Raw genomic sequence first — 13,707 nt, forward strand, 5'->3', positions numbered from 1 at the left:
GGAGTAACTCAGCGGGTCAGGCAGCATCGCGGGAGAGAAGGAATGGGTGACGTTTCGGGTCGAGGCCCTTCTTCAGACTGACGGTGATGTTCGTCCCGCCCCCTCCCCTGACATCAGCCTGAAGAAGGGCCTCGACCCGAAACGTCACCCGTTCCTTCTCTCCAGAGATGCTGCCTGACCCGCTGAGGTACTCCAGCATTTGGTCTCTACCCAAGTCAATATGTTCTTCACACACCAGTTCCATGTTATCCCACTTTCCTACCCCTTCCCTGCACAATGGGAAACACTTGCATTATCATTGGGTAAAATCTCACCACACTCGGATGCAATCTTTCTCGTTTTGAACTGAACCCACCTTTTCTGCCAGTCTTTTCCAAGTATTTCTTCATTCTGTGGTTGTAGGGGAATATTGAAGTGGTGGCCCCAATCTCAGCGCCCATGTTGCAGATGGTACCCATGCCTGAGAAGCGAGAGTGGATTAGCTTAGTTTAAACTGTGACTTCATTCTTTTGCTCAAGAGAAGCTACACATCCTCCACAGCCCTTGTTACAAAACCTAAAATTTCTTGTAGATAATAAAACAAGATCTGCAAAAACTGGGGGGGGGGGATGAATTAGTTATGAAGGCAAGTTCCCCATAAGCCTTAATTCCCAGTTCTTTCAGGGATTTATCTACTTCCAATTTAAATACTCCTAATAATCTAACTGAATGAGACACTCAAAAGTACTACACCATTGGTCTTATATTAGCCTAACATTTCTAAACTATGCCAATTCAATCCCCCTACAAAACAGCACTTGCCTTTTGTCTAATCTTGCTTGTACATTGGTATCTTTCTGTATAAGAAAATAACTGCAGATGCTGGTACAAATCGAAGGTATTTATTCACAAAATGCTGGAGTAGCTCAGCAGGTCAGGCAGCATCTCGGGAGAGAAGGAATGGGTGACGTTTCGGGTCGAGACCCTTCTTCAGACTGAAGAAGGGTCTCGACCCGAAACGTCACCCATTCCTTCTCTCCCGAGATGCCGCCTGACCTGCTGAGTTACTCCACCTTTTTGTGAATAAATACCTTTGCAGTTATTTTCTTACAGGTAAATTCAATAGTGTAGTCACACATCAAAACAAACTATGAATTTAAAAGAGCTCTAGGAGCTAGTGGAATCAAGGGATATGGGGAGAAGGCAGGCACGGGTTACTGATTGTAGATGATCAACCATGATCACAATGAATGGCGGTGCTGCCTCGAAGAGCCAAATGGCCTCCTCCAGCACCTATTTTCTATGTTTCTGTTTCTAACTCAGTCCCACAATTTTTTTTCAAAGTAAATCATTCTTTACAAACAGTAAACATTGACTGTTGGCCACAAATTATAATTACATGACCCACAATAATAGATTAATAACCATTTACTTTACAGTTGGCCGACCCGAAGGGTCTCGACCCGAAACGTCACCCATTCCTTCTCTCCCGAGATGCGGTATCTTTCTGTAGTCTCCTGTCCTTGCCTCAACTACCATTTTGTTAGTTTGCGTCACTGTGAAATGTTGACATCTCCTTCTGAACCCCAATCCCACTCAGGTCCAGACCAACTAAGGAAACAGGCCCTTCGGCCCACCGGGTCCGTGCTGACCAGCGATCCCCGCACACTAACACTATCCTTCACCCACTGGGGCTAATTTTTACCTTTACCAAGCCAATTAACCTACGAACCTGTACGTCTTTGGAGCGTGGGAGGAAACCGAACATCTCGGAGAAAACCCACGCAGGTCACGGGGAGAACGTACAGACTCCGTACGGACACCACCCGTAGTCGGGATGGAACCCGGGTCTCCGGCGCTGCATTCGCTGTAAGGCAGCAACTCTACTGCTGCGCCGCCGTGACTGCCGGTGATTTGTTACTTCCCGCCCCGTATCTCACGCGGTGACTGTTATCATTGTGGGCCAAAGGCGTTTGTTCCTGTGCGGTGCTGTGGTATCCACGTGGCACACACAATGTGAACACAAGGGGGCAACATCTCGCAGGGGTCAATGGATCCGGAGAAGCATGACCCCTCTTCATTGGAGATGTTGGGGGTAATTATATTTGTCATGCCATTGACTAATGCAGCAAAATGACACAAACAATATTCAGTAAAATGTGAAAAAATCTCAAATAAAACAGAAAACAGTAAATACTCAGAAAGTCAAGCAGCCTTTTTGCAAATGCAAAGATTACTTTCCTGATCACTGCCCTGGAATATTAACTCCTGTTTATTTCTTCACAGTTAATAGACAATAGGTGCAGAAGTAGGCCATTCGGCCCTTCGAGCCAGCACCGCCATTCAATGTGATAATGGCTGGTCATTCACAATCAGTACCCCGTTCCTGCCCTCTCCCCATACCCCCTGACTCCGCTATCATTAAGAGCTCTATCTAACTATTAGGGCGGCACGGTGTCGCAGCGGTAGAGTTGCTGCCTTACAGCGAATGCAGCGCCGGAGATTCAGGTTCGATCCTGACTACGGGCGCCGTCTGTACGGAGTTTGTACGTTCTCCCCGTGACCTGCGTGGGTTTTCTCCGAGATCTTCGGTTTCCTCCCACGCTCCAAAGACGTACAGGTTTGTAGGTTAATTGACTGGGTAAATGTAAAAATTGTCCCTAGTGGGTGTAGGATAGTGTTAATGTGCGGGAATCGCTGGGTGGCGCGGACTCAGTGGGCCGAAGGGCCTGTTTCCACGCTGTATCTCTAAATCTAAATCTCTCTTGAAAGCATCCAGAGAATTGGCCTCCACTGCCTTCTGAGGCAGCGAATTCCACAGATTTACAACTCGCTTGATTTCAAGTATTTTCAACAGCTTTGGTTTTAAGACTCAAACAATATTTATTGTTGATCTAATTATGCTGGCAAAATGATGCAAAGTTGCAAAGGACAGAAGACAAGTAGACTAGCAGAGATATTAAAAATATGTAAGATAGTCACAGAATGCTGGAGTAAATCAGCGGATCGGGTAGCCTCTCTAGAGAAAAGGAATAGGTGTCTTTTCGGGTCGAGACCCTTCTTATGATATGTAACAACAGTATGCAAGGTGACAATGTCGTAAGCACATTAGCTCATGTACCTGTGCAAGAGATGGACTCCACACCTGGCCCATGATATTCCACTATAGCACCAGTGCCTCCTTTAACTGTTAAAATGCCTGCCACTTTCAAGATGACATCCTTTGATGACGTCCAGCCTGAGAGTTTTCCCGTGAGCTTCACCCCAATAACCTGATGAACAAACAAGGAAGCGTTTTATTTTACACAATGCAAGAAACTAACTCCTGCCAGAGTAAGGTATCAGCAGTGTGTGACAACTGCAGTTTATTTGGTAAAACAATTAAGAATGTATATTGGTCAAATGCACTGGATTTGAACCAGAGCAGGGAAAAACGAATCAACTTGTGCACACACCACACCGATCAGCCAAAACATTATGACCACAGACAGGCAAAGTGAATAACATTGATTATCTTGTTACAATGGCACCTGTCCAGGGGTGGGATATATTAGGCAGCAAATGAACAGTCAGTTCTTGAAGTTGATGTGTTGGATGCAGGAGAAATGGGCAGGAGTAAAGACCTGAGCGACTTTGACAAGGGCCAAATTGCTATGCCCAGACGACTGGGTCAGAGCATCTCTGAAACGGCAAGGCTTGTGGGGTGCTCCCGGTCAGCAGTGGTGAGTACGTATTGACAGTGGTCCGAGGAGGGACAAGCCACAAACCGGCGACAGACAGGGTGTTGGGCGCCCAAGGCTCATCGACGCGCGAGGGCAACGAAGGCTATCCCGTCTGGTCCGAACCGACAGAAGGTCGACTGTGGCACAAGTCACAGAAAATGTTAATGGTGGTCACGGGAGGAATGTGTCACAATACACAGTGCATCGCCCCCTGCTGCGTATGGGGCTGCACACGGAGGACCAACAGCATATTAGGCAGGTGGTCATAATGCTTTGGCCCATCAGGTCATAATGTTTTGGCTGATCGGTGTGTAAAGCGGAGGTTTTAAATCCAAGTCAGAGATAGGTCCTGGCTTGCTGTAATGTAGCTCGAAACAATTGCAGAGTAAAGGTTCGCCAGGCGGCAGTGCTGCCTCACAGAGCCAGAGACCCGGGTTGGATTCTGACCTCGAGTGCTGTCTGTGTGGAGTTTGCACGTCCTCCCTCCTGGTTCCTTCCACATCCCAAAGACGTGCAGGTTTGTAAGTTAATTAGCCTCTTGGGTGTAAATTGCCTCAAGTGTGTAGGGAATGAGATAACATAGAACTCCTGTGAAGGGGTGGCTTGGACCCGGTGGGCCGAAGGGCCAGATTCCATGCTGCATCTATAATCATAATCGATATGCCTGCCTGGAAAATGAATTCCATACCGGGGGAGGTAATATTCGATAAATCACATCCTTTGCTCAGAAATACCATCATGCTGGCAAATCTCAAGGGGCCCAGCACGATGGTGTTGATTTAAATGCTGGTATCACGAAAAGCTGGAGTAACTCAGCAGGTCAGGCAGCATCTCAGGAGAGAAGGAACGGGTGACATTTCTGGTCGAGACCCTTCTTCAGACTGATCCTCTATTTGATCATGAGGTCGAGGGCTGATCAAAAGGCCGTCCTGAATCTTTCCTCTTCTGACGTGGAGATGTATGAACTTTCTAGTGGATAACAATCAGGAGCAGTTTCACCCCACACCCCGGACTCATTCTCCACGCCCATTTCCCCTACTCTGCACCAGTCACCCAAACAACACAACCAATATGTCCCTGGTTGATGGCAGCCCATCCAATCCGACTGGAAATGGACCCCAACTTGTTGAATACTCAAAAAAGCAATCTACCTTGCCCACTGACAGATAGCAGGATGTATTTATGGAAAATTTCAACAGCCAAACTCATTTTGAGAGGCAAACGTTATGTGCTTGGAGCAAATAATGTTATATCCAACAGGCCTTTTCTGATCTTTCTCTTTGGGCGTATGCAGGGAGGTAAGTGACAATGGAACAATTACTGACAAGCATGGCGATGCAGCAGGTAGTGCCGCTGCCTCATAGCTCCAGAGTTTGATCCTGACCGTTTTGTCTGTGTGGAGTCTGCACGTTCTCCCCGCGACTGTGTGGGCTTCCACAGGCTGCTCTGGATTCCTCCCGCATCGCAAATGCCATGCTGACAGGTTCATTGGTAACGAGCAAAACAACAATCAAAGGGGCGACGAGAGAATATTTGCTCTCAACCTCCCTCAACTTTGGCAGGGAAACAAAGGGCAAATGGGATGTCCGGAGCAAGCACAGACTCGATGAGCCCAGGTCTTAACAGGTTTTTAATGTCATAATAAATAAACAGGAAATTTGATTTTCGCCGATAGAGAACCTCAAAAATATTGAAAGAATTATCATTAGTCAAAGGTTAGATAGAGCTCTTGGGGCTTGTGGAACCAAGGGATATGGGAAGAAGGTAGGCACAGGTTATTGATTGTAGATGATCAGCCATGATCACAATGAATGGCTCAAAGATCCAAATGGCTCCTCCTGCACCTATTTTCTCTGTATCTATGTTGTAGGGAGATGGCAGGAGAATGGGGTTAAGAAAGATCGATCGGCCATGATTGAATGGGTAGGCTCAATGGGCCCCAATTGTCTACCTCTGCTCCTATAATGTATGAACTTGGTTGGCATTTCAATGCATTTCTCCTGGTGAAGCTCTTAGAAATGTTTTAGTTTTAGAAAAAAACAAGTTTTAACAACATATTGAATATTTGTTCTTGTTAAACAGAGAGTGCAGAATGGTCTAGGCTTCAGCCATGCTAGAGTGTTAGCAGCAACCGGAGTGTCTTTGCATGTTTTGTCAGGGTGGAAAGAAAGAAAAAAGGGAGATTAAACATTTCAGTCTCAGCTCAAATGATTGTGATTTTACAAATGTAAGCAGGTACTTTACCTTTGGACACTTCAGTTCCCAAGGAATGCCGGCCATCACATCGACCGCATCCGCTCCGCCAACTCCTATACACACGCCACCCAGGCCACCACCATTGGGAGTATGGGAGTCTGTGCCAATCAGTAAAACACCAGGATAGGCATAGTTCTCCAAAACAATCTGTAAATAAGGTACCAAGTTTGTCAGCATGCATTGGAAACTGCTCCTTAGTAAAATTTCTACTCAGTTAGAAACGTAGAAAATAGGTGCAGGAATAGGCCATTCGGCCCTTCGAGTCAGCACTGCCATACACTGCCTTGAGGACATAAAATGTTGGATGGCACAGAACTTCCTCCAATTAAATGAGAGCAAGTCTGAGGTCATCCTATTCGGCCCCCCCCCGACTCCATCAAATCGATAACAGGCAATCTTGGAAGTCTATCCTGCCTAGTCAAACCGCATGTCAAAAACCTCGGCATGATATTTGACTCTGCATTAAAATTTGATAAGCAAGTCAACGCTGTGGTAAAAGCCAGCTTCTTCCAACTTCGAACCATAGCTAAAATCAAACCTTTCCTCCAATTCGACGACACAGAAAAAATCATTCACACTTTCATTTCCTCCCGCCTAGACTACTGCAACTCCCTATACACTGGGATCAGCCAATGTTCCCTGTCCCGCCTGCAACTGGTCCAAAACACCGCAGCGAGACTCCTGACGGGTGCCCGTAAAAGGGACCACATCACCCCGATTCTGGCCTCTCTCCACCGGCTCGCTGTACGGTACAGAATCAACTTCAAGCTCCTCCTATTCACGTATAAAGCCCTAAATGGACATTCCCCCCCCTACATCAAAAATCTTCCAACCCCCCTCTCTAACTCCAGGTCCCTCAGGTCGGCCGACTTGGGGCTACTCACTATCCCGCGGTCTAGGCTTAAGCTCAGGGGTGACCGCGCTTTTGCGGTTGCAGCTCCTAGACTGTGGAACAGCATCCCTCTCCCCATCAGAACTGCCCCCTCCATCGACTCCTTTAAGTCCAGGCTCAAAACCTATTTCTACTCCCTAGCGTTTGAGGCTCATTGAGGAGGCGCTGTGAACTGTTTGCGTGCTACTGTATGTTTCATTTTTTTCCTTAGTACCTAATCAGATGTACAGCACTTTGGTCAACGGGGGTTGTTTTTAAATGTGCTATACAAATAAAATTGACTTGACTTGACTTGACATTCAATATGATCATGGCTGATCATCCAAAATCAGTACCCCCTTCCTGCTTTCTCCCCATCTCCCTTAACATATATATATATATAAGCATATGAGAAACAAAGGCAGAAACCATCCATTCAAACTTCATGTCTGTTTTCCCATTAATTAACATAACAACAGCCCTTTGGTTGTTTTTTCCATCAGCTTCACTTTCCTGTACTAACTCCGCATCCTTTGACTCTCTTAATATCCAAAACCTATTGATATCTTCACCATCCGAGACTTCACAGGTGCACAATCCCCTGGAGAAGAAACCTCTTACTTCAGTCCTGCACAGTGACCCTTTATTTTGAGATTCAGGCCCTGGTTCTTGGCTTCCACACTCGAGCAAACAACTGCATCGAGAGCAAAACAACATTTTTCCTGTTGATCCCCCTTCACAATTTTTTAAGTTCAAATCAGATCGGCCTGTGATTTGTGTAAAAAGAAACCACTCAGGCCCCATTAAACTTCTCAATCTCTCTCCAATGATTAAATATTCAACTATTCCAATTATCCCCAAAAGTATTTGACCTCAACATTTGTCTGCATTACCTTCCACCTGCCCTGCCCTGTTCAGCACCCAGCAAACTTATTAACCACTCTGCGTCCTCTTCAGAACTCACCTTGATTACATCATCAGCAAACCTAGACATCACAAGATCATACGTGATAGGAGCAGAATTAGGCCATTATGCCCATCAAGTTTACTCCGCCATTCAATCCAGGCTGATCTATCTCTCCCTCTTATATTTGCTCGCCTCATCCAAACTGACTGAGACGACTCAAAAACCTGGAGTCATTCAGCAGGACAGGCAGCATCTCTGGAGGGAAGGAATGGGTGACGTTTCGGGTCAAGACCCTTCTTCGGACTGGTCACCTTCTAAAAGAGTAGCTCACTGTCCAACATCTCAGTGCGTTAAGCTGTAGTCTTGGTGGGCTATTTACAGTTTCACGCGACCAAAGAAACACGAGGCTGAAGGTCGGAGGACTCACCATTGTGTTTGCTCTATCATATCGGCATGAAAATCTTAGCTCTGCTCTCTACAAAAACCTCAAATGTCTCTCTAACTTTCCTACAAAAGGTGGGAATCGACAAAACAACACAAAATTAATCGCTACTCAGGGAAATAAAATAGGCAAGCCAACCATTGCTGTCATAAGCAGTACAGTAAGTGTGGCTGATGCTTTCTGAACGATCACCCTGCAGATGAGGGTCCAAGAAATAAATGATAAAACGTTTGAAAATATTCTATGAAACCAAAATAATTAAAAGCACCTTGCATTTCACGCATGCTTGATTTCAGAACCAAGCCCGGTCTTCCAGAATGTAAGTGCTGGCGTGTAAACGAGCAGCCTGATTTTTGCGTTTTTACAATCACACGCTTATCTCATTACTGCCGAAGTTTAATTAACGCGCAACAATTTGGGGGAATAATGCGCTCCAATTTATGCCCTGCACAGTATGGCAGTGTAGCTGTGTGCGGTCGGTGCATGGCACGCACGGGTTAGATTTGCATGCTGCTTGATTTACAAGTGGGTAACCCCACCCCCTCATGAAATGTGAGGTGCTTGGAGTGGAGCATGAACCTGATCAGGCTGCTCATTTACACCCCAGCTCCTGCATACTGGAATATTAGGCTTGGTAGAGGGGGGGGGGGGGGAGGGGAGAGAGGGGGGGGGAGAGAGGAGAGGGGGAGAAGAGGGGGGGGGAGAAGAGGGGGGAGGGGGGGGAGAAGAGGGGGGGAAGAGGGGGGGGGAAGAGGGGTGGGGGAAGTGGGGGGGAAGAAGAGGGGGGGGGAAGAGGGGGGGGGAAGAGGGGGGGGGAAGAGAGGGGGGAAAGAGGGGGGGGAAAGAGGGGGGGGGAGAGGGGTGGAGGGGGGGAAGAGGGGTGGAGGGGGGGAAGAGGGGTGGAGGGGGGGAGGGGGGGAAGAGGGGTGGAGGGGGGGAAGAGGGGTGGAGGGGGGGAAGAGGGGTGGAGGGGGGAAGAGGGGTGGAGGGGGGAAGAGGGGTGGAGGGGGGGAAGAGGGGTGGAGGGGGGAAGAGGGGTGGAGGGGGGGAAGAGGGGTGGAGGGGGGGAAGAGGGGTGGAGGGGGGGAAGAGGGGTGGAGGGGGGGAGAGGGGTGGAGGGGGGGAGAGGGGTGGAGGGGGGGAGAGGGGTGGAGGGGGGAGAGGGGTGGAGGGGGGGAAGAGGGGTGGAGGGGGGAAGAGGGGTGGAGGGGGGAAGAGGGGTGGAGGGGGGAAGAGGGGTGGAGGGGGGGAAGAGGGTGGAGGGGGGGAAGAGGGTGGAGGGGGGGAAGAGGGTGGAGGGGGGGAAGAGGGTGGAGGGGGGGAAGAGGGTGGAGGGGGGAAGAGGGTGGAGGGGGGAAGAGGGTGGAGGGGGGAAGAGGGTGGAGGGGGGAAGAGGGTGGAGGGGGGGAAGAGGGTGGAGGGGGGGAAGAGGGTGATGGGGGGGAAGAGGGTGGAGGGGGGGAAGAGGGTGGGGGGGGGAAGAGGGTGGAGGGGGGGAAGAGGGTGGAGGGGGGGAAGAGGGTGGAGGGGGGGAAGAGGGTGGAGGGGGGGAAGAGGGTGGAGGGGGGGAAGAGGGTGGAGGGGGGGAAGAGGGTGGAGGGGGGGAAGAGGGGTGGAGGGGTGGGAAGAGGGGTGGAGGGGGGGAAGAGGGGTGGAGGGGGGAAGAGGGGTGGAGGGGGGGAAGAGGGGTGGAGGGGGGGAAGAGGGGTGGAGGGGTGGAGGGGGGGAAGAGGGGTGGAGGGGGGGAAGAGGGGTGGAGGGGGGGAAGAGGGGTGGAGGGGGGGAAGAGGGGTGGAGGGGGGGAAGAGGGGTGGAGGGGGGGAAGAGGGGTGGAGGGGGGGAAGAGGGGTGGAGGGGGGGAAGAGGGGTGGAGGGGGGGAAGAGGGGTGGAGGGGGGGAAGAGGGGTGGAGGGGGGGAAGAGGGGTGGAGGGGGGGAAGAGGGGTGGAGGGGGGGAAGAGGGGTGGAGGGGGGGAAGAGGGGTGGAGGGGGGGAAGAGGGGTGGAGGGGGGGAAGAGGGGTGGAGGTGGGGGAAGAGGGGTGGAGGTGGGGGAAGAGGGGTGGAGGTGGGGGAAGAGGGGTGGAGGTGGGGGAAGAGGGGTGGAGGTGGGGGAAGAGGGGTGGAGGTGGGGGAAGGGGGTGGAGGTGGGGGAAGAGGGGTGGAGGTGGGGGAAGAGGGGTGGAGGTGGGGGAAGAGGGGTGGAGGTGGGGGAAGAGGGGTGGAGGTGGGGGAAGAGGGGTGGAGGTGGGGGAAGAGGGGTGGAGGTGGGGGAAGAGGGGTGGAGGTGGGGGAAGAGGGGTGGAGGTGGGGGAAGAGGGGTGGAGGTGGGGGGGAGGGGGGGTGGAGAGAGGGGGGGACAAAAAGAGAGAGAGCGCATCTTCTCACAACACTTAGCAGTAAATAGTCTCACTACCAGATGGCAACTGCCTGTAATTAAGAATGTTTAGTTTGGCAAACTAGAGTTTCAGCTCTGGAGCTGAGGGTCCATCACATACAGATCCCTGTGATGCAGGTTGCCAGTGGAGGCTGTATTGCGATGCAGAGGCACTCAGCCAAAGCAAAGCAGAATCCCTGCATGCACTACACTAGGGTAGAAGGACAAATGAAAAGTTGGTAGTTAATGGGGAAGGCAGGGACATATATATGCTGCTGAGAAGATGCTGCCTTTCACCCCGCTGAGATCAACGCTGCCTTCCATGCGCTTTATTCACCTTGCCTTCTACTGATAACATCCAGCTTGTAACAACTACATGCTCATTTGTAAAATGGCATTTGGCAAGCCTCAAGTGCTGGCTGCTTGTAGTTGAAGCTTACACACGTGTCAACAACACTCTGCTGGCTGTTTTATGTTTGAAGGGGGAGGAGGCACTCCCTCCCATCAAAGTGAGAATTGTTTTAGCCACTGGCCCCGCTCTTGGTTATGTTTGGAAAGAATAAAAAATAAAGATGATTCTCTCCGTGCTCTTCAAGGCTGCGTTTGGTTTGTGCAACAGGAACGACAAGCTGTTAATTAAGAGGGAGATCCGAGGGGGCCGGGGGGAGGGGGCCGGGGGGAGCGGGGGGTGTTGGTGGAGTACGCAAGGCTTCAAAGCCAAAGCTGGAAACGGGTTTTTGCTTCGTCACCTGATGGATGATGCCAGAGCCAGGTTTCCAAAAGCCGACTCCATACTTTTGTCCTGCCGTTGCCAAGAAATTATAAACTTCTACATTCATGTCCTGCAAAGGAAATAAATGGCATTAGCGATCAGTCATGGAACCAAGCAATTGAGGCCAATTAGTTGTGTAGGAAAATAACCGCAGATGCAGATGCTACAAATCGAAGGTATCAAAAAAAGCTGGAGTAACTCAGCTGGTCAATAGACAATAGACAATAGGTGCAGGAGTAGGCCATTCGAGCCAGCAAAGCCATTCAATGTAATCATGGCTGATCATTCACAATCAGCACCCCGTTCCTGCCTTCTCCCCATACCCCCTGACTCCGCTATCTTTGAGAGCTCTATCTAGCTCTCTCTTGAAAGCATCCAGAGAATTGGCCTCCACTGCCTTCTGAGGCAGAGAATTCCACAGATTTACAACTCTCTGACTGGAAAAGTTTTTCCTCATCTCCGTTCTAAGTGGCCTATCCCTTATTCTTAAACAGTGGCCCCAAGTTCTGAACTCCCCCAACATTGGGAACATGTTTCCTGCATCTAATGTGTCCAATCCCATAATAATCTTATATGTTTCAATAAGATCCCCTCTCATCCCTCTAAAATTCCAGCGTATACAAGCCTAATCGCTCCAGTCTTTCAACATACGACAGTCCCGCCATTCCGGGAATTAACCTAGTGAACATACGCTACAAACCCTCAATAGGAATGTTGGCCTTCATAACAAGAGGAGTTGAGTATAGGAGCAAAGAGGTCCTTCTGCAGTTGTATAGGGCCCTAGTGAGACCGCACCTGGAGTACTGTGTGCAGTTTTGGTCTCCAAATTTGAGGAAGGATATTCTTGCTATTGAGGGCGTGCAGCGTAGGTTTACTAGGTTAATTCCCGGAATGGCGGGACCGTCATATGTTGAAAGACTGGAGCGACTGGGCTTGTATAGACTGGAATTTAGAAGGATGAGAGGGGATCTTATCGAAACATACAAGATTATTAAGGAGTTGGACACGTTAGAGGCAGGAAACATGTTCCCAATGTTGGGGGAGTCCAGAACCAGGGCCCACAGTTTAAGAATAAGGGGTAGGCCATTTAGAACGGAGATGGGGAAAAACTTTTTCAGTCAGAGAGTTGTAAATCTGTGGAATTCATTGCCTCAGAAGACAGTGGAGGCCAATTCTCTGAATGCATTCAAGAGAGAGCTAGATAGAGTTCTTATGGATAGCGGAGTCAGGGGGTAAGGGGAGAAAACAGGATCGGGGTACTGATTGAGAATGATCAGCCATGATCACATTGAATGGTGGTGCTGGCTCGATGGGCCGAATGGCCTCCTCCTGCACCTATCGTCTATTGTCTAATAGCAAGGCCTGAAGGTCTGAAGAAAGGTCTCGACCCGAAACGTCACCCATTCCTTCTCTCCAGAGATGCTGTCTGACCCGCTGAGTTACTCCAGCTTTTTGCGACACCTTCGAGACCAATTAGTTGTTGAGTGCAACCCTCCAACCCGGTGGTAGAAACAATGCAACACAAAGGTATTGACGGCAGGAAGGAACTGCAGATGCCGGAGAAAACCCACGAGGTCACGGGGAGAATGGTACAAACTCCTTGCAGACAGCCCCCGGAGGTTGGATCGAACCCGTGTCTCCGGCGCTGCAAGCGCTGTGAGGCAGCAACTCTACTGCTGCGCCACCGTGCCGCACACAGTTGCCTTATGTTGATTTTTAAAAGCTTCCCAATCCTCCAGCCCCCAACTAATCTCTGCCATGTAGTACGCCGTGCAGCAGGGAGCAGCTTCGTTCTGGTTTAATGAATGAACAAGGCGCATGTATGAAAGAAAGCAGCCCCTTCTTTGCGATAGAGTGGAAGGAGCCCACCGTGGGTTTACTGGGTCACCTCCTGGTGACAGACATTAAAGTGCTTTAGAAAAAGCATCATTTATGAATGTCCTCTTGACAGAAGAGAAAAGCAAAAAGAGGGGTCAGAAAAAAAGTCAATGTTCACACCGCTGGGGTGTAAACTACCTAAGCGAAATATGAGGTGCTGTTCCTCCAATTTGCGCTGGGCCTCACTCTGACAACGAGGAGGCCCAGGACAGAAAGGTCAGATTGGGTGTGGGACAAAATGGTGGTGGGTTTGAGAAACGAGCTGCTGCAGGAGGTAGTTGAGGCAGGTAGGTACTGTTGCAACGTTTAAGAAGCATTTAGATAGGTTCGTGGATAGGGTAGGTTTAGAAGGATATGGGCCAAAAGCAGGCAGGTGGGACTAGTGTAGATGGAGCATGTTCGATAAACATAGAAAATAGGTGCAGGAGGAGGCCATTTGGCCCTTCGAGTCAGCACCGCCATTCTTTGTGATCATGGCTGATCATCTACAATCAGTAACCTGTGCC

General features: G+C 49.9%; 1 protein-coding gene across 1 annotated transcript in view; it reads right to left on the bottom strand.

Annotated features, from left to right (window-relative positions):
- aco2 (aconitase 2, mitochondrial) overlaps nt 1-13,707 on the bottom strand; it is a 59,226-nt gene that overhangs the window by 31,072 nt on the left and 14,447 nt on the right. The window contains exons 4-7 of the mRNA XM_078430708.1: nt 11,301-11,393; nt 5,946-6,104; nt 3,101-3,251; nt 356-460 (exon numbers count right to left, since the gene is read on the bottom strand). Coding sequence (XP_078286834.1) covers nt 356-460; nt 3,101-3,251; nt 5,946-6,104; nt 11,301-11,393 — 508 coding nt within the window. The remainder of the gene's footprint in view (nt 1-355; nt 461-3,100; nt 3,252-5,945; nt 6,105-11,300; nt 11,394-13,707) is intronic.

The sequence above is a fragment of the Rhinoraja longicauda genome, chromosome 40 (genome assembly GCF_053455715.1).
Source record: "Rhinoraja longicauda isolate Sanriku21f chromosome 40, sRhiLon1.1, whole genome shotgun sequence".
NCBI classification, from domain to species: domain Eukaryota; kingdom Metazoa; phylum Chordata; class Chondrichthyes; order Rajiformes; family Arhynchobatidae; genus Rhinoraja; species Rhinoraja longicauda.